Here is a 19477-nt window from a genome sequence, read left to right on the forward strand (position 1 = left end):
AGGATGAAGTGAGGCGCCTAAGGATGGAGGTGAATGATATGGCTGAAGAGATTGCTAAGCTTAAGAGGATTATTACCTCTACCTCTCGTCCATGAGATTCTCAAATCTCAAGTTCTTACTATGGATCTTCTAAAAATAAGAACTTTGCTTTGTATTCCCTATCTATTTCCAGTTTCGGTTACAAGTCTTTTTTTTGTTCTGTTAAGACTTGTATAAGTACTACTAGGTTTGTTCTGTTAAGTCTTTGAATTTTATCTAATGTTAGACTTATTATGTGGTTATGTTAAGAACTTTGCTTTGTCTTCAGTGTTGGCTTAGTGGATTTCATTTCAATTGGTAATATGTCATAGAATTATTATTCACCTAAAACGAGACAAATCTAATAACAACATTACAACACTAATATGACATAACAACTTAGTCATAACAAAGTTAAAGTTGTAAATCCACATCACAAACAAGATAAACATTCAGACTTCGTTTGTCTTTAACAAAAAAAAAACGATTAACATAAAACATCCAGAGACTTTGTTTCACTCCACTCCACTCGACCTCACTTAGTTTTCTGTTTTTTGCAATTCTCCACAGACTTCTGGGTTTTCTTTCTTTTGCCTTTCCCTTGTGATTCTGCTTCTTCAACCTCTACTACTTTACCTTGTGCTTCCTTGACAAACTCCTCAAGCGGGGCCAATCTCCCATCCAGCTGGTCAACTTTCTTGTCAATTTTCCTCATCAGTTTCATTGTTTTTTTCAGCATATTCATAACATCTCTCAGCTGAATCGACTGCTCACATACCTACCTGTACTCCATCCCCTGTTGCATCTTCAATCGGTTCTGGCTGTTTTTCACGCCCAGCTACATCTTCGTCGAACATGTCTTTAAAAAAAACCTTATGCCCTGCATCCAGACACTTCTCCCAACTGTCCACAGCTATATCAGATTGATCAACATCGTCTTCATCTTCCATAATCTCATCAAAAAGGCTATCTTCTCGTGGAGTTTTGGTGGGGATGATGCTGTCAATAACCTGTCACACACATAAATAATTTTAAAACTTAGCAATTTCTAATGTCTAAAAAGAAAATAAGTACTACCTTACTTCTACCATAGTTTCACTTTATTCCTACCCTAGTTCCCTTTCTAGTACTACCTTACTTCTACCACAGTTTCACTTTATTCCTACCCTAGTTCTACCACAGTTCACAGGAAGACTTACAGTTGTGTTACCCAGTTCCTTGTTTATTGATACCACTCAAATTACCCTAAGGAGTGTTACTCTCATCAAAAGAGGTTCAGATGTAGTACTTAGGGATCGAATCCACAAGGAGCTAGGGAACAATTAAATCTAGTGTTTATTAATTCTAAAGGTCGTAATGTTTTAAATAAAATAGCAATAGTAACTAGCGAGTAAATGATAAATGTAACTTAGGTTGGAAATGATATTAGATGCAGGGCCACTATTCAGGTGTTGGAGATTATAATTCCTATAGATGCCTAACTGTTGCATGCATGATATATTAGAGCTCATTCGCTTAACTCAGTGATCAGCTGTCGCATGTACCACTGGTTAACAGACTAGATCTTGTGTCTCACCGGTTAGATGCAGACACAAGAGAGTGTCGATCGATAGTCTATTAAGACGTCGACCGATACACTTTTGCCAACATCGATCGATTGTCAGTTGAGGACATCGATCGACGGGTTCTAGCCAGGCCTATGCGCGAGTATAAAAATGCTCTACTAAGATCCTAAATTGGCGGTTAGCCCTCTCTAGCAATCCTAATATGATAGATAGATGTCAGGATGGGATAACAAGGGTCCTTGAATATGCAATCCTATGATCAAGTTCTAGTTAGCTAGGCTAAAACAAGCAATGAATACAATTCTATCATGAATATCACAACAAGGCAGATCTATAGTTTGGGGCTAATCCCACAAACCTATCTGAACCCTGGATCTAACAGTTGAACTACTCAGACATAGCAAAGCAATTCATATCAATGGATAAATAGAAACTCATAGAATAGATGATAAGAAAATGAAACAAGGAGTTCCAATCACAAGTGATCTTGTCTCCCAAATGAAACTTGTAACAAAACTAGGTCTAGAAAAGAAAAACTCTCTCTGCCGTCAAACACTTAGGCAGTATATATTCTACTAGGTTAAAAACTCGTCAGGGCATTTTGGTAATTTGGCTTGGCCTTGGTTTTTAAGTCTGCTGAATCCAAAATGTCGCGTCTGGTGTCTCGACATCGATCGACGGTACTTGTGTACATCGATCGATATTAATCTTCATCTGTCGAGGCATTTCCTGATATCGATCGCCAGCACTGATGCGTATCGATCGATTATTCTTCCTCTCGTCGACCTCTAAGTGGTCAGCTCGGGTGAAATGTCCTTTATGCTCCAAAATGCTCCAAAGTCATAGCTTTACTCCGAAATGCACCTGAACCTGAAAACATACCTAGAAGAGTAGAAAACATAGATATATATATATAGTAAAATAATAATATACCATGGATAAAAATGGGTCAAATCCAAGGTATATCAACTCCCCCAGACTTACCCTTTTGCTTGTCCTCAAGCAAAACATACATGCAGTCTCTCTGAAAGAGGTTTGAAAATATTTGGGAACTTAAGATTTTAAAAACATAGAAATCTTTCCTCAACAATTTTGCAACCACATTTAAACAGTCCTAATCACAAAAGCACACTATGCAATATCCTAGCTTAGCAACCATTTCTAACATAACACAACTCATCAATTCACGTCTGACATCCCCTCTACTGATTTCATTTCTTAGCATAAATATAAAGTGAATGCTTTACCTTGGGAGTATCGATCACAGGATGCAAGGATTTCAGACAGGTATCTGGAGCTGCAGGTAAAAGTTAGTTCCTAGTTTCTCTCTCTCTAAATTTCTCTCTTGAGTCAAAGTCTGCTTCCATTGCAGGATCAGTGACCAAGATTGGACAGGCTTCCATGAATCAAAACTTAATGGTGGTTGCCACCAAGTCTTGTTCACTTCTTTTTGACCTATATCCAAGAGTTCTTTGCGAAAGCGAGCCTTGAAGATTGCCGCCTCCAAGTCCCGTTTCGAACTCTTTTATTTGAGTCTTTATGAATCAAGTCTTAATGGTTTTAGCCACCAAGTCCTGTTCAGACTCATCCTAATTAAACAATAGATCTTTCTTATATTTTTTCTTTAATTATTTTTATTATTATTATTATTATTTTTTAATATTATTAAATAACTAATCTAGGGTCGAAATCTAGAGAGAGAAAATGTGATAAATAATCTAAACCAGGCGTTACCTTCCAGACCTATCTGAAGAATCTGATCCCATGTATACCAAGCCCCAAGACAAGCGGTTATGTTAGGTTTAGTGTTGGAAATCAGCTTTGGTTACTTCATACGGTTCAAGGCAAGTGTGTAGTTGATAGGTTGATCTGCTTTAGTATCTTTAGTGCTATCTGCAATCAGTAAATCTAAAATGGTGCTAAAGATTGGTTAGATATTCAAGTTTAAACCAATATAAGATTATAGTCCCTATTTTCGATAGCTAAGCATAATTTATTTGAAATTCCTTTTTACGTAAGAATAAAATAAATTATATCAGTAAATCTCCCCCCCAGACTTAAATTACACTGTCCCAGTGTAACTCAGCCGGAGTTATGATGAAAAATGTATGATGTACGAAATGTAACAAGTAAGTAAGAGACATCTGATCGGGCTAGATATCGATCGATGGGTAAGTGTTACATCGATCGTCGTGTGGTTGCCTATGTCGAACGATATCGACGTCTCGTCGTCGGTCGATATTCAGGTCTTCCTACTTGGGTCTTCTAAATCTGAAAGAAATAAAACGAAAGAAATTAAATGCTAGCTAATAAAACCAAAGTAAAATACCTAATAGTGGGTTGCCTCCCACTCAGCGCTTGGTTATAGTCATTTAGCTTGACTGTGGTAGTGATTGGCTATTGGGTGGAGAAGCAGCTGCTTGTTGGAAAGCAAGCATCCACGTCATCTCTGCGCATTCTGGACCAAGATGCAATGAAACTTCTTGTGGCCTCATCATTTCTTGTCCATTTGTCATCCATCTTCCCAAGTACATTGGAGATGTTCTGTAGCCTTTCTTGAATGTTGTCAATGCTGACCTGGTGCCAGCCAATGTTGTCATAGGCGTATGCTGAAAGATCTGTCAGTTCCTTTTGCATTGACTCCACTGTCTTGTGTATCAGCTGCTTGCCGATTGTTGTAGACTCCGCGTCGATCGATGCGATTATGTGTTCGTTGGTCGATCTCGGTGAGTTGACGTCGACCGATTTTGCCTTTGTCCTGTCGATCGATGCTGATATCTGATGTTGAGCTGCGAGTTGCCTATGAATGGCTTTGACTTCTTTCTGTAGCCATTCTGCGTGGTTGTCTTGTCCACTGATTTTGTTGTCGAATGGAAAGTAGATGTCATCGCAGCGTTTGTCAAGTCGTTCCTCCATGTTGTCTAAAGCAGTGTAGATCTTGGATGTGATCTTGTCAACTTCTGCTGCTGTGTAAGGAAGTACCTCCACAGGTTTCTTGCCATCGATCCAGGGTCCTCTTAGCCTGTCGATCGATGCTGATTTTTCCTGCAAAAAACTTTGATTAGTAATGTTCTCAATATCCTTTTGGGCATCAAGTAATCGACTAGACAATTTGTTTAAATCTATCATGACTGGTGATATAAAACGGTCATGCATATCCTCGTAAGTCCTCAGCCTCTCATTCATTGTTGAGACTTTGGCGTCGAGCGATGTGAAGGTGCACATGTCGATCGATGTGGCTGGATGTTGGTCCTTCTTGCGAATGGTGTCCAGGTCTTGCTGTAGTAGCTCGATTTTGGTGCTTAGCCAGTCCACGTTGTAGTTGAGAGGGCAGCAAACGTCGTTTATCCTTGTGTTGATGTATGAAACTTCCCATTCATCCCTGTGTTGTGTTGAGCATCGCGGTTCTGCAAGGGTCTGAGCTGTAGGAAGACTGACGTCGATCGATGTTGCACATGGTGCGTCGATCGATGCTGAGGTCGTAGCTTCCTTCTCAGGTTGCTGACGTAAACTATCAATTTCTGTCCTCATTTCTGCCATACGTCTGAAAAGCTCATTATAGCCTCTATCCAAAGGCTGATGTGTTTCATCTACCAGTGTTTTGAGCTCCTCTCCCAATTTCTCCTGAGCTCCACAAATACCAAACACCATTTCATCGATTTCTTCTTTGGTGTAGACTTCTGGTGCCAGTCTTGTGAGTGTGAAGGAAGTGGCATGTTCTGGAAGACAGATGTGGCTCTCTTCAAAAAGAGATGCTCTTTCCAGTATTTTCCTGATGTTGTCCTTTGTGACAGGTATCATCTCACCAGCTGCGCTTCGTGCGTCTCCACGCTCATCTCTGTAGACTCCATATTCGTCCCTTTGTTCCCAAGTGAACTTTCTGGCTCCATACATGTCGAAAGCACGGCTCCCACATTCATAGCGTCTGTCGATCGACGTCGGATTATCCATATCGATCGACGTTGGTGTTACCCTGTCGATCGATGTCTCCATTATACCGTCGATCGATGCTTTCCCTTTTGGTTGGCGTGATAGATCTGGGTTGGTCTCTATTGTGGTGACTCCTGCGTTGTTGTTGGGATCTGTTAGAATGACGTCTGGAGTGCCACGTTGCTGTGAGAACAGGTTGTCGGGTCCATTGGTTACTTGAAGGATGTCTGCTATGTCCTCTCTGGACACTTGTAAAATCCTTCCATCCATTGCACGTGCGTTGCCATCTGGATCCCTGAAAATACCAAATTCATCAGGTGTTAGAAAACCGTAATCAATGTTTGCATAATTATTCTTCTTAGAAATAGAGAGATTAGGGTTTAGAGTAGTATCGATCGATGTATATACAGTTACATCGATCGATGGCAGAGTAATTTCTGCAGAACTTGTGTTCTTGAGATGATTGCTCTTCATGGATTTTTCTGTTGATGTAGAAGGAAGAGTGTTCATCGTATTTGCTTGTGTGTTTGCTCTGATGTGTGTAGGTGGTTTCAGAGGTGCAAAATGATTTATATAGGTATCTGTAAACCTAGTTAGGGAGGGAATATTCTCCTGTTCCTGAATTTTCGCTGCGGCGCGAATATCGATCGATGTTCCTTTCGGTGTGTCGATCGATGTGAGCGGTTGTTTTGCTGGACGAGGGTGGGTATCGACCGATGTGGAGTGCACAGCGTCGAACGATGTTGGAAACGTGTTGGTGAAATTGTGTATTTCAAGTCTTTCATCCTGCAAAGACATTTCTATTGCATGTTCTTTCCAGTAATCCTCATCGTATTCCTCGGTATGTTCCTCATGAGGTGAAGTAATTACAGTGTCAACTGCAAAACTTTCATGGAAACCACTGTCTGCCCAACTGCCTATGGAATAATCATCATGTCCTCTCCTGGTTGGAGGTTGGAAGGCAGAATGTTGGTAGCAATGATTAGGTGAAGCGAAATGGTCAAGTGGGTGCATTACGTTGAGTGACGTGTTGTTGTGGTCATCGGTCACCATTGACACATTGGAATCGATCGATGGAAAGGTTGGTGTCGATCGATTCCGAGTACTCTGTTTCGTACTCCGATTCATACTCTGCTCCACAATGGCATGCGCCAATGAAGCCAAGTTCTTTCCCATAATCCACAGAATTAATTACCTTTCTCTTAGGTCGGATGGGATCGTAGTGGATGTTTGGGTCTATGAGCGTTAGACACAATTTGTTTTTGTTCATGTCACATACAGCTCCTACTGTAGCTAGGAAGGATCTTCCAAGCAGAAGTGAAGAGTTCCAGTTAAGCTCGATGTCTAAGACATGAAAATCTACAGGGACAAGGGCATTACCAATCAGTACCTCCAGATCTCTTATAATGCCTCCGGATCGTTTCTCTGAAAGATCCACGAAGGTGAAGGATTCTGTTGAGGGTTCGATGGTCAAACCAAGCTGGTCCGCCATGATCCTAGGGAGGATACTAACCGATGCTCATGTGTCACACATTGAATGGGGAAATTCAACACCCTTGACTATGCATGGTATTGCAAACTTTCCAGGATCACTCTTCTTCGTCAATGTGATCCTGTGTTTCATCTTTCCTCTGACTTGATGAAACATTCTCCTAATGTCCTCCTCAGTTACCTTTGTTTCTCTGAAGAACATCCACAACCGGTGTGTGATGTAAGCTTCATCAAAAGGTTTTTCAATTGGGATTCTGAGGACTCGTTTAGTGAAACCATCCATCTCCTTATCGTTAGCTTCCCTCTTAAGGTTTTTAGGAATCTTCTCTTTCCTTTTCCTTAACCTTCTCCCTTCAGATTCTTGTTCTTCTTGAACAGGTTCTGTTGAACTATTTAAAGGGTTGGGTGTTGGTTCGGGTGGGTTTGCTAATGGTTTAGGTGATGGTCTGAGTGCATTGATGTAATCATTATCAATTGAGGGTAACCGCACTCGGTATGTCAGAGGTGCCTGTCGATCGATGGGAGGTGTGTTGTGACGATCGACGTCGGATCACTCTGTCGATCGATGGTTGAGTTAACCGATCGATCGATTTTTTCATAGAAAGGGGAGGGTGGGTGAGGATGCTTAGCTGCGAATTCTTCATGAGTTAGAATTCGAACCGTATTGCATTCAGTCGAATCGGCAGACGACGTTGATCGATGTCTGGAGTAATCCGTCTATCGATCTTCATCATGGTCTGTCGATCGATGCGAGTTCATCGACATCGGTCGACACCATTGGGATCCGCCGAGACTCATGGAGCTTTCGATTTCGAAATCTCCTTCCTCAAGGTTTTCATTTCTCACCACTTGCCAGAATTCATCATCTATGATGGTATTTACGTGGTGTTTCCCTTTGTCGGCTCCTGCTTCTCTAGCAAAAGCTTCTTGCCTCTTGATAGTCTCGCCCGTCTGAATTACTTGGGTTTCAAGTTTTCTCACCTGAGTCCCTAAGGTCTCGATTTTGGTGTTCAGATTGTTGTAGGCAGAGTCTATCTTACCGTTGAAATCCACGATGATTTGTTGTTGTCCCAACAATACTCGATCAAGCATTTCTTCGATCTTGCTTTCCTGAGTTTGGGGTGGTGGATTTTGATAGTAAGAGTTCGAGTAGCTGATATCTTGCATGTTTCTAATGTTTTATCCATTCACCCATATGCATTTTGATCATATAGATTAGGATTTAGCCATGTTTAGGTTGCATTTTGCATACATGAGTCCTTATCAGGTATTGGAGTACCACATGGAGTTCTTGAAGACATTTGGGTGCAATTGGAGTCCAAAAGAAGTGTTTAAAGTGATCATTGGGCGAGCACCTTACCGGAGAGACCAGTCCGGAGCGACACCGTCAAGTCGCTCTGATCTCCCTATCAGAGCGACCTTACCAGAGCGACAGGGAAGACTCGCTCGCGTTTTGATCACCCGGAGATGCGAGAATGAGTCCGGAGCGACCTCTCGCAGCGACACAGCGAGGTCGCTCCCGAAGCATGGAGCGACTACTCGGAGCGACGAGCGGAGGTCGCTCGCGTTTTCATCACTCGGAAATGCGAGAATGAGTCCGGAGCGACCTCTCGCAGCGACACAGCGATGTCGCTCCCGAAGCATGGAGCGACTACTCGGAGCGACGAGCGGAGGTCGCTACGCGTCTTATTTCTGCTCGAACTTATGATTTCTCAAGGGCCTTTTGGTCATTTCATGATGCACGTTTTTATTTTCTAAACCTATGTTTTAATACTCTGTAAACCACCAGGAGGCAGGGGATCTTTTGTTCTTAAGAAAAACCACCAAAAACCTTTGGAAAGTCATCTCTTGAATCAATTGATCAGTTTTGTTATTGAAATTCTGTGTTCTTATATCTATTTTTTTGTGTTTCTCTACATGATTAATCTGAAATCCAACATGGGTTTAAGAGGAATCATGGAGATTAGTGAGTAATCCCCCCTTTGAATTCATGGGTTAGGGAGATTAAGGGTGATTAGGTTAGAGGTAGGATGTTTTAGTGTAGATCATTCATATTTCCTTGCTAGCAGAGTTAACCTAATGCATCTTCTAAGTTGGCCACTCAGTTGTTGATCCTTAGGCATTTCTCACCCGAAAGGTGTTCGAGGAAATGCCCGAGACAACTCTTCCTAGCTTTTAGCATACTTTGCCAAAGATATTTGTTGTTAGAGGTGCTAAGATAACCATTGGACTTGCTAGTTATGATTACTTTCATATTATTCAACCAAAGACATTTGATGCTTGGATTGTGTTAGTAAATGAACATTCATCTAGACATAGAGTTTGTTTAGGATTGTGTCTAAGCTTAAGGTTGATAGTTTGATTGATCGTTTGCCATCCTTAGTTCGAAACTTGATCACTCGAGGTCTAATCCCTATATCCATGAGTTCTCTTTTCCCATAGTTAAGAAAGTATCATTTATTTATTCCTTTTAGTTAGTTATAGTTTAAAAACCCTTTTAAAAACCATTGGTTGCACTTAGATTAAGTGATTACTTGCATTCTCGGTGCTTTCATATCTCTCTGAACTGGTTCGACAATCATTTATACTACAACATTTGTCTTACGAGCCTTGAAAACTCCTAACATCAGTAGCTCTTGTTGTTGTTGAAGGGTTTTTGGAATTGTGAACTTTGGTTACTTCTTTGGCCATTTCCAAAGAAGTTTTTGTTTCCGCCCTGGTTTCCAAATTTTTGGAATCCGGTACCTCCGATGTAGTTCACATCTTCTTCTCCTTCAGTATCTGCTACTTCTCCTTCAGCTGAATAGACTTGCTTCCTAAGAAGTTCGTGCACCACATCTAACTTAGCTCTTACTTCGTCCATCTGTTCCTTCCCGATAAAAGCTACAAACTTCTTCCGTTCAGAGTCAGTATTTTTGGTGCTGCTGCTGTTAGCAAGGTTTTCGATAAGTCTCACAGCTTCCAACGGATTCCGAGTAGTGAAGTTTCCTTCACTCGCCGTATCAAGAGCCATTTGATACTGTAAGGCGAGACCTCGGAACAAAGTGCTTAGCAGCTGCACTTCATTAAATCCGTGGTGTGGACAGTCTCGCTGGAAAAACCTAAATCTAATCCACGCATCTTTGAAGGACTCTCCAGCCTTCTGCGAGAATGTGGAAATTTTGTTCCGAAGTTCTTCAGCGCGCGCCTCATCGAAGAAGTTTCGTAAGAAAGCATTCTTGATGTCACTCCAGGATGTTAAAGATCCTGTGGGTTGCTGCCTAAGCCAGTGCATCGCTTCTCCATTCAGCGTGTATCTGAAGAGCTTGCACAGCAGGTAATCTTCGGGGACTCCTTCCATCCGAATGGCAGCGATTAGATCCTCGAACCGTTCCAAATGGTCCATAGGATGCTCGTGCGGTAACCCAGAGTATGGTATCTACGACACGAGAGTGTAGTATTGAGGCTTCAGCTCGAAATTCTGCTTCTGGATCTCCGGAAGTCGAATCGCTGATCTGTTGGAATAGTACTCATCTGGGCGATTGTAGTCGGCCAGTGGTTTCGATCGAGCGTCCTCATCTACAGATTGAGCAGCTCCTGTAGCATCAGTATCAGGGATTACAGTTCCCTGAGCATCTATTTTCTGACCTGTTGCATTACGCAGATGACCGACCTGGTCATACAGGTTTCCGTTCTCATCCTGAGTTAGAATAATAATGTTTACCATTTTTGACGACACGTTATCGATCGACGTACGCGGTGTAGTATCGATCGTTGTCGAACGACTGGGATCGATCGACGATGACGGTCTGGTGTCGGTCGACGGTTGGTTGTGCGTATCGATCGACGACGAAGTGGTTGCGTCGAGCGATGTGGAACGTTGACCTCTACGGATGGTGCGTTCCAAATGAGCAGGATCGTCTGAGAACAACAAATCTTTCTCCTTGTTGCTTCTGGTACCGCTGGGCATGCACCTGAAAAGACAAGAAAAAGAAAGATTATTAGAAAAGGGGGTAAAGAAAAGAATAAGAACTAATAAAACTAAATCTAATGGCGATCAAAGCTCCCCGGCAACGGCGCCAAATTTGATACCACTCAAATTACCCTAAGGAGTGTTACTCTCATCAAAAGAGGTTCAGATGTAGTACTTAGGGATCGAATCCACAAGGAGATAGGGAACAATTAAATCTAGTGTTTATTAATTCTAAAGGTCGTAATGTTTTAAATAAAATAGCAATAGTAACTAGCGAGTAAATGATAAATGTAACTTAGGTTGGAAATGATATTAGATGCAGGGCCACTATTCAGGTGTTGGAGATTATAATTCCTATAGATGCCTAACTGTTGCATGCATGATATATTAGAGCTCATTCGCTTAACTCAGTGATCAGCTGTCGCATGTACCACTGGTTAACAGACTAGATCTTGTGTCTCACCGGTTAGATGCAGACACAAGAGAGTGTCGATCGATAGTCTATTAAGACGTCGACCGATACACTTTTGCCAACATCGATCGATTGTCAGTTGAGGACATCGATCGACGGGTTCTAGCCAGGCATATGCGCGAGTATGAAAATGCTCTACTAAGATCCTAAATTGCCGGTTAGCCCTCTCTAGCAATCCTAATATGATAGATAGATGTCAGGATGAGATAACAAGGGTGCTTGAATATGCAATCCTATGATCAAGTTCTAGTTAGCTAGGCTAAAAGAAGCAATGAATACAAATCTATCATGAATATCACAACAAGGCAGATCTATAGTTTGGGGCTAGTCCCACAAACCTATCTGAACCCTGGATCTAACAGTTGAACTACTCAGACATAGCAAAGCAATTCATATCAATGGATAAATAGAAACTCATAGAATAGATGATAAGAAAATGAAACAAAGAGTTCCAATCACAAGTGATCTTGTCTCCCAAATGAAACTTGTAACAAAACTAGGTCTAGAAAAGAAAAACTCTCTATGCCATCAAACACTTAGGCAGTATATATTCTACTAGGTTAAAAACTCGTCAGGGCATTTTGGTAATTTGGCTTGACCTTGGTTTTTAAGTCTGCTGAATCCAAAATGTCGTGTCTGGTGTCTCGACATTGATCGACGGTACTTGTGTACATCGATCGATATTAATCTTCATCTGTCGAGGCATTTCCTGATATCGATCGCCAGCACTGATGCGTATCGATCAATTATTCTTCCTCTCGTCGACCTCTAAGTGGTCAGCTCGGGTGAAATGTCCTTTATGCTCCAAAATGCTTCAAAGTCATAGCTTTACTCCGAAATGCACCTGAACCTGAAAACATACCTAGAAGAGTAGAAAACATAGATATATATATAGTAAAATAATAATATACCATGGATAAAAATGGGTCAAATCCAAGGTATATCATTTATCACAGAAAGTGACACCCCTGTCATTCCATTTCGTTTAAAGTAGGACTTGCACATCCTCGGACAGTCGCGACCAGCTCCAACCACAGGCTCTCTGAACGCTATTCCTAGCTTCGGAATTGCCTCGAATGCAAGAAGCTTTTACACACAATATTTTTGCATTAGTAAATAACAATGTTGTCAGACTGGTTTAATGGGATTTTGCATACCTCTAATAGAACACAGAAACCTGGTATCGGCCATAATGTTTTCTCTTTCACCACCCCTCCAAAATGCTTCATTGTGTGAGAGATCTCCTTCAGCATGTAATCATAGGAAAATCTCCCCCACGGAAAGGACTTGCAGTACTCAAGATCATCCACTGCTCTCTGGAATACCTCCAATACATCATTAGCCTTGTGTCCAACCTTCGTTTGTGCACAAACAACCGAAGTTAAGAAGAATAGAACCGCCATCTTCAGTCTGTCTTTGTGGGGTCCCATTTTCACCAGCTTCTTCTTAACATCCTCTAACCTTCTCGGTTCGCCTTCCTTGAAATGACGATCAACGAACCTCGTCCCACCAAGCTCTTTGTAGCCGAAAGGATAGTTCTGGCAGAATAGCCCAGATATCAAACCATGTTCCCTCAGCCCGTAACGGATTGGAACCCCATTCACAATGAACCACACTTCTCTCAGCTTCTCGCTACCAGCAGTACGCAACAACAACATCCACATTCCCTGAACCCTGTGGTTAGTCTCTATCTTCATGTGGAAAATGTGTCTGAATTGAGGATGCTCCGTGAACCAGCTCATCTCCGCGTTAGACAGATTGGGTTTCAGATTTTTTTAGCGTCTTAATCACGCTAGCTATCATACACCTTGTCCCTAGCTTTATTTTTTTTCTGTACTCGGTTGGCTTGAAGAACATGCTGGTTGGTTTGATTGCCTCGGTTGCCACATTTCCATTCAAACCCTGCAAGTTATACCAAAGTATTCACCACGTTATACCAAAGTTATATCCAAGTCATACTAAAGTTATATCCAAGTTAGTTATATCCAACTTATATCCAAGTTATATCCAAGTTATATCCGTTTACGCAATTTCAGTTTACCTCTACCAAAACTAACATGTTATTCCTATACTTCCCCAAGTATTACTAGCATTAACACACTCAATTGAAAATTTGTTACATTTGTTACCTCTGGTTCAGGTGGATTCCCGGGTTCAGGTGGATTCTCATTGTCGTCTCCATTTGCTAACTCTTCTCGGTCATTTTCTTCTTCAGAACCTTCATTCTCATTATCCTTTCCTTCTCCGTCTCCATTTCCTTCTCCATCTCCATTTCCTTCTTCAGAACCTTCAGTCTCTTCCTTCTCATCTGCTTCTTCTTGTTCTTCTTCAGCATCTTCATTCTCCTGGCTAGAACCATCGGAACGGTCGTCATATCATTCTCTTCCTCTCCAGAACTGGCTTTCTGATTCTCTTCATCTCCAGAAGAAGGGGTTTCCTCATTCTCTTCTTCTTCAGATTCAGTCCCAATCGCCGGAGTTGCTGGAGGAGCTGGAGGAGATGGGCCAGCAGGACCTTTGTTCATTGTCGCCGGAGCAGTTTCTAAAGCCACATCACTCGGCTCCGTTATCTCGGCCATACTCTCCCTCGCGTCCTCACTCGTCTTCTCCGCCGAGACATCCGTCGTCTTCTCCTTCGAGACATCCGTCGTCTTATCCGTTGAGACATCCGTCGTCACCTCCGTCGAGACATCCGTCGTCTTCTCCCTCGAGTCAACAATCTCCGTCGTCTTTGCCGTTCCCGTCGATTCAACATTCTCCGTCGTCTTCTCAATATTATCGGAGGCCGTCTTTACAAACTTCACTTTCCGAACCTCTTCCTTCGTTGGATTATCCTTCCTCTTACCCCCTCCTCTCGTTTCGACCACCATATCGCAATCGTTGTTGGCTCCTCTGAACTCACCGATTGATTGATTTTCAAAACTAGGGTTTCTTCTCGTTTAAAGTGGAGTGAAAAGAGGGGGAGAAATGAGTCGAATGAATTAATTGGAGGATTCAGGGAAATTGTAAAGGGTTTGATAAAACCAACATATTTGGTTTGGTTTCGAAGGATGAGTTCGGTTTTGAGTGATTGGTTTTGTTTCCAGAGATTGGTTAAACGGTTAAACGATTTGGTTCAATTGAATTGACCATACATCCGGGTCGGGTCACTGCGGATGAGTTATACCCTAGTACAACTTGTAAATACTTCATTTATTCCAGGGTTTTTTGTCATTTCCGCATTTTTTGATTTTAAAAATAAATATTTATCTTTGTGTTTATATAGGTGTCTTTGTGAGATTGCCTTTTTACATTTGGAGACTCCAGAGGAGATGCCTCCAATCAAAAAGACGTTTATATTTACCAATTAAAAACAAAGTTTTCTATGGTAAGTGTGGAAAATATAGTGAGACCATATTGACAAAACTCTCGTGGCATTTTGTCTTGGAAGACTTTCTCTACTTGGGTAGGTATAATAAACTACTGAAACAGAGGAAACCCAAACCTCGCCGCCTAAATCGATGGAGCCTTCTTCCCTGAGAGCAAACCAATCATCGATTCTAAGCGAAATCGAACGTATGCCAGAAGCTCCACGTCAGCGTATCTCTCATCACCGTCGAGCTCGCTCGGACACTTTCTTCTCCGGCGAATCAATTGACGATCTGCTCCTTTTCGATCCTTCCGATGTTGATTTCTCTTCTCTCGATTTCCTCAACGCTCCAACACCTCAAACACAACCACAACCACAACCACAACCGATGTCCGTCGATTCACCTCCGGAAGAGACCTCATCCAACGGTGCTCCCCCCATTCCTCTTCCTCCTGGCCGTCACGTTCGAAGCTTCTCAGTTGATTCCGAATCCAATTTCTTCGACGATCTAACGGCCACTGAGGATACTCAATTCGCCCGACCTACAAGGTCTGGAGGGAGAAAGGGTCATCATCACCGGAGCAATTCTATGGATGGAGCTACAAGCTCGGGTTCGTTTAACATGGACTCGATTCTAGCCGCCGTCAACTGCAAAGACGGTGCTAAGAAGAACATGGGTATGGCTAGTGACAGACTCGCCGAGCTTGCGTTGCTTGATCCCAAAAGAGCTAAAAGGTAAGTATCCTCAGAAATTAGGGTTTCTTTTTCCTTCAACCATTCTTTGATTCATACGTCTTTGTGGTGATTCTTGACAGGATTCTAGCAAATAGACAATCGGCGGCTAGGTCAAAAGAGAGGAAGATTAAGTATACTGGTGAGCTGGAGAGGAAGGTACAGACACTTCAGAACGAAGCAACTACACTCTCTGCTCAAGTCACTATGTTGCAGGTAATTACTTTATTCCTTTTATTCATTGTTTGTGCTTATGTATCTGATACCTGCTATGTTGATCTGAGTTGTATTTGGAGATCTCTACAACTTTGTTGTTGTATTCTTGACATTAATGAAAAGAATTCATGATCAATAAAGGAAGAATTATTATTATTTTTTGAATCCTTATTAGTAAACAATTGTTCTTGTTATGTTTGTGTCATATAAGTCATCAATATACCGAAAACAGTTGCTTAAGTGATTTTTGTATAAAATGACTTCTTGTCTGGAGAGCATATTTCCTGTGTTTGCGCACTTATGTGTCCATTCTAACATGTGCTCTTTCTGTATATTGTGCAGAGAGGAACATCAGACCTGACCACTGAAAACAAACACCTCAAAATGCGGTTGCAAGCATTAGAACAACAAGCTGAACTTAGGGATGGTGAGCCACTTTTCACTGGAAAAAGCAGCTTTGCATATAATATAAACCAATGTTTTGATGCCAGAGATAATATTGTTCGGTGTAACTTGCAGCTTTGAATGAAGCACTGCGGGGAGAACTGAACCGACTGAAGATAGCCGCTGGAGAAATTCCTCAAGGGAACGGAAATTCATTCAACAACAACCGCTCGCAATTCTCATCTCAGCTGGGGAACAACAAGAACCAGCAGATGAGCACAAATGGGCAGCCATCGAGCTTCATGGATTTCAACAAGAGAGGCTAAGTTCCCAATCTTAGCTTTGTTACTCATTTGGGGATATGCTATATTGGATGTATGTATGTTTATGTTTGTTTTATGGTTTGTGTTAAGTAGTTTGATTGTATGTCTATGGCGTTGTATGTTCATATCCATATCACGGTCCTCATATATATTAAGAGTAGGAACTACTGTAATATTTCTCCAGACATCTTTATTGCATACATATTTACACAAAGTTTAGCACCAATCATCTAAAATGCATAGATCACATCACACAATGGTTTAAAATCATGACCTTTTATTAATAAGTGGAAGTGAAACTGGAAAATTTTACGAAAAATTCGTGACTGCAACGAATAGAAATTTAAACCAGAAACAAAGAAACGCCAAACATATGGTGAAACTTCACGGTCACTTGTGAGCTGGACAGACGCAGTTGTTGGTTCCTACATCCTTTGCAAGGCATGGTGTTTGAGATCCGTCCTTACACCAGATCGATCTGTGTTCGACCAGGTCTTTCAGAAAATGATCGAGTTTCTTGATTGTAACACTTGGCATCACCACCACATGAGCTATATCGCCTTGGCAAGCGAGCTGCCACCTTCTAACAAATTCTTCATCTTTGGGCCTTTCAAAGACAACAGTGCTGCTAAGCTCGTTGAGCATGGCGCTGATCCCAGCTTCACGGAGTCTGTCTTTAAGGTAATGGGCATTCCTCAGGCATTTCTGAACTTCTTTCTGGAATCCTTTGTACCCTTTCCGGTTTAGAGTGTACCAAAGGAACAAAGGAGCATGCCCGTTTCTGCTCCCCATGATTGTTGCATCCCTAGACGCCAGGTACTCAACGTTACTGGACAGGACTTTGATGTGTTTCATTCTTGTTATCTGAACACCACAAGGCATTGGACACCCGACGAATTTGTGGCCCGACACACTCACACTCCCTATCGGTTTATTGAACGTGACTTTTGGTGCCTACATAGAAAAATGATTCGTCAGAGCACAGTTAAGGTTATCACAACGGAAGACTGTACACTTACACGTTTGACAAAAGGCATCATAAGTCCGAACAGAGCTCCATCGCAGTGAATATAGAACCTGTCATGTGAGAACCCACACTCTTCAAGAGTTTTGATTACAAGGTCGAGATCATCAACGGCTCCTTTAACCGTTGTTCCTGCAAGAAATAACAAACCATCAGCAAACACACACACACACACACACAAACCAAGTAACAAAGAGAAACACAAACCTATGTTAACATTAAGAATCGCGGGTTTATCTTTGTTAGCCAACAGCTTTCCTCTGAGATCATCACAGTCAATCTCCCCGGAGATAAGCGTATCAACCTTGTCACATTCCATTCGATACATACGAGCTGCTTTAAACACAGAGTAATGAGATTCAGTCGAAGCATACAGAATCCCATCAGGTAACATCTCTCTCCTGAAAAAAATTTCAAAAGAAAGAAAAACAGATTGAAAACAGATCACACAAACAAACAAACAAACAAACAAAGAAAACATACCCAACTAATATGCCGTGAAGGTTTCCTTCTGTGCCACAGTTAGTGATGTAACCCCAATAGTCATCTCTTTCAATCTCCCAGAGACGAGCAAACCAATCCAAGACGCCAACTTCGAAAGGCCTAGAGTGCACTCCATAGTTGCTTTCGATAAACGGATCTCCGAGGTTGTTAATGGAGAAATGCTGCAACTGCCCAAGCGCACCGTAGTCGAAATCCAAGTTATATGGATAACCTACACCATAAATCATCATTTCAAACAGAATCTTGGAGCCTAGGATCTACCGAATATATTTGTTTACCTAGATGATATTTGGTTCGTTCAACCAAAGTTTTCCGGTAACGAGCGAGAACGCTAGCCATGTAAGCTTCCTTGTCTCCGGTGAACTCGTCGTTTGACTCCGGTTCCGTCACGGCAAGAGACGTCGTGTGCACATTCCTCCCGAGGACCATTACTCTTTCTCCTCCACCGTTTGTTACCGGGGAAGGTAACGGTTCGGTGACTACAGCGGTTGGATCGAAATCATCAGACAATATTTCCACCTTTTCAGACATGGCAAGGATTGTATGATCAGATTCCAGAGGTCCAACCATGGTGCTTTTAAAAGATGCAGAAAGGAGGAGAATCTCTGGTAAATGCAGATCTGAGAGAGAGAAGGAAGTGATTGGTGGAGAAGCGGTGGGGCACAAGGCCAAGACCGAGACCGAGGGAGACGCGGCCTCGTTAATTTATAATATGTAACAAAGGAAAAAAAAAACAAATTTGACTCCTCTGCTTGTTCAATGAGATATTTTTTTACATCAACCAATAAGATTTATTTTTAAATAAATAAACTAGTTTGATCCGCGCTTCGAAAATCCAGATTTTATAGGTTATATACGAAGTTGAAAATGTGATAGTATTTTGAGTATATTGTGTATTATTGTGTTATAAAGTCGTATTATATCGAATACATAAATTAGTTTAAAATTATATAACTTATGTATAAGTTTATTCGGGATTTTTTATATACACTCTTATGTAAATCTTTCTTAAGTATGAACATTTTACCTAAATTTGATAAACGAACCAAACGAATACGAAATACAGGTTGAGATTCGGGATTGAGAAAAAGTTACCTATTAGATTTTTTTGGACCTGTGGGTCTATGTCGGGTACCTAAAGTATCTAGAATGTTTTGTTCATATTATGTATATTTGAGTAATTCATATATGTTTTCAGTATAAAAATATTATTGTAAAATTTGGATTCGCATTTTCTGTTATAGTTTCAGGTTTTGGGTAAAATTTCAAAATTTAAAAATATATTTAAAATATTGGATATTTTTGATTCGTGGGTAAGATTTTGGTCTTTTAAATATTTAGTTATTTCTGGTATTTTTTTTTTATTTTGGGTATTTTTCATGTTTTGATTTTTTGACTTTTCGGATTCTTTAAATCTTTTTGTGTGAAATACTTGAACCAAGCTAGACTCATTACATAGCCAAATTACATAGTAAATTTTATAGATACTTGAATTATTGAATCGAACTGACCTGGAAC

General features: G+C 41.3%; 3 protein-coding genes and 1 non-coding gene across 4 annotated transcripts; 2 read left to right on the top strand and 2 right to left on the bottom strand.

Moving 5' to 3' along the window:
- Positions 1-553: 553 nt before the first annotated feature.
- Positions 554-13170, bottom strand: LOC106412618 (uncharacterized protein At3g43530-like). Its single transcript, XM_048757407.1, has 4 exons — positions 12586-13170; positions 12383-12514; positions 801-1028; positions 554-715 (listed from the first exon to the last, which is right to left on the bottom strand). Exons 1-4 carry the CDS (start codon positions 13168-13170, stop codon positions 554-556), a joined length of 1107 nt encoding a protein of 368 aa, XP_048613364.1.
- LOC125588147 lies at positions 10073-10178 on the top strand. Its single transcript, XR_007324541.1, has one exon. It is a non-coding gene; the product is annotated as a small nucleolar RNA R71 (small nucleolar RNA).
- A 1664-nt stretch (positions 13171-14834) lies between the features above and the next one.
- LOC106415103 (transcription factor VIP1) lies at positions 14835-16645 on the top strand. Its single transcript, XM_013855726.3, has 4 exons — positions 14835-15511; positions 15592-15724; positions 16067-16151; positions 16244-16645. Exons 1-4 carry the CDS (start codon positions 14928-14930, stop codon positions 16432-16434), a joined length of 993 nt encoding a protein of 330 aa, XP_013711180.1. The 5' UTR covers positions 14835-14927; the 3' UTR covers positions 16435-16645.
- Positions 16597-18648, bottom strand: LOC106415102 (serine decarboxylase). Its single transcript, XM_013855725.3, has 5 exons — positions 18238-18648; positions 17939-18170; positions 17663-17856; positions 17451-17587; positions 16597-17385 (listed from the first exon to the last, which is right to left on the bottom strand). The coding sequence occupies exons 1-5, from the start codon at positions 18527-18529 to the stop codon at positions 16822-16824; spliced, it is 1419 nt and encodes a 472-aa protein (XP_013711179.1). The 5' UTR covers positions 18530-18648; the 3' UTR covers positions 16597-16821.
- Positions 18649-19477: the final 829 nt, after the last annotated feature.

Source organism: Brassica napus, chromosome C5 (assembly GCF_020379485.1).
Source record: "Brassica napus cultivar Da-Ae chromosome C5, Da-Ae, whole genome shotgun sequence".
Lineage (NCBI taxonomy): Eukaryota > Viridiplantae > Streptophyta > Magnoliopsida > Brassicales > Brassicaceae > Brassica > Brassica napus.

What these genes read in the sequence shown, in the direction of transcription:
- LOC106412618 (XM_048757407.1), bottom strand. Translation starts at nt 13,170, where the DNA reads ATGAGCTGGTTCACGGAGCATCCTCAATTCAGACACATTTTCCACATG. An exon ending in GTTTCTGTGTTCTATTAGAG is followed by an intron (nt 12,515 to 12,585) that starts GTATGCAAAATC and finishes TGTGTGTAAAAG; the next exon opens with CTTCTTGCATTCGAGGCAAT. An exon ending in CAACAGGGGATGGAGTACAG is followed by an intron (nt 716 to 800) that starts GTAGGTATGTGA and finishes AAAATTGACAAG; the next exon opens with AAAGTTGACCAGCTGGATGG.
- LOC106415103 (XM_013855726.3), top strand. Translation starts at nt 14,928, where the DNA reads ATGGAGCCTTCTTCCCTGAGAGCAAACCAATCATCGATTCTAAGCGAA. An exon ending in GATCCCAAAAGAGCTAAAAG is followed by an intron (nt 15,512 to 15,591) that starts GTAAGTATCCTC and finishes GATTCTTGACAG; the next exon opens with GATTCTAGCAAATAGACAAT. An exon ending in ACAAGCTGAACTTAGGGATG is followed by an intron (nt 16,152 to 16,243) that starts GTGAGCCACTTT and finishes TGTAACTTGCAG; the next exon opens with CTTTGAATGAAGCACTGCGG.
- LOC106415102 (XM_013855725.3), bottom strand. Translation starts at nt 18,529, where the DNA reads ATGGTTGGACCTCTGGAATCTGATCATACAATCCTTGCCATGTCTGAA. An exon ending in ACGAACCAAATATCATCTAG is followed by an intron (nt 18,171 to 18,237) that starts GTAAACAAATAT and finishes TTTATGGTGTAG; the next exon opens with GTTATCCATATAACTTGGAT. An exon ending in CTTCACGGCATATTAGTTGG is followed by an intron (nt 17,857 to 17,938) that starts GTATGTTTTCTT and finishes AATTTTTTTCAG; the next exon opens with GAGAGAGATGTTACCTGATG.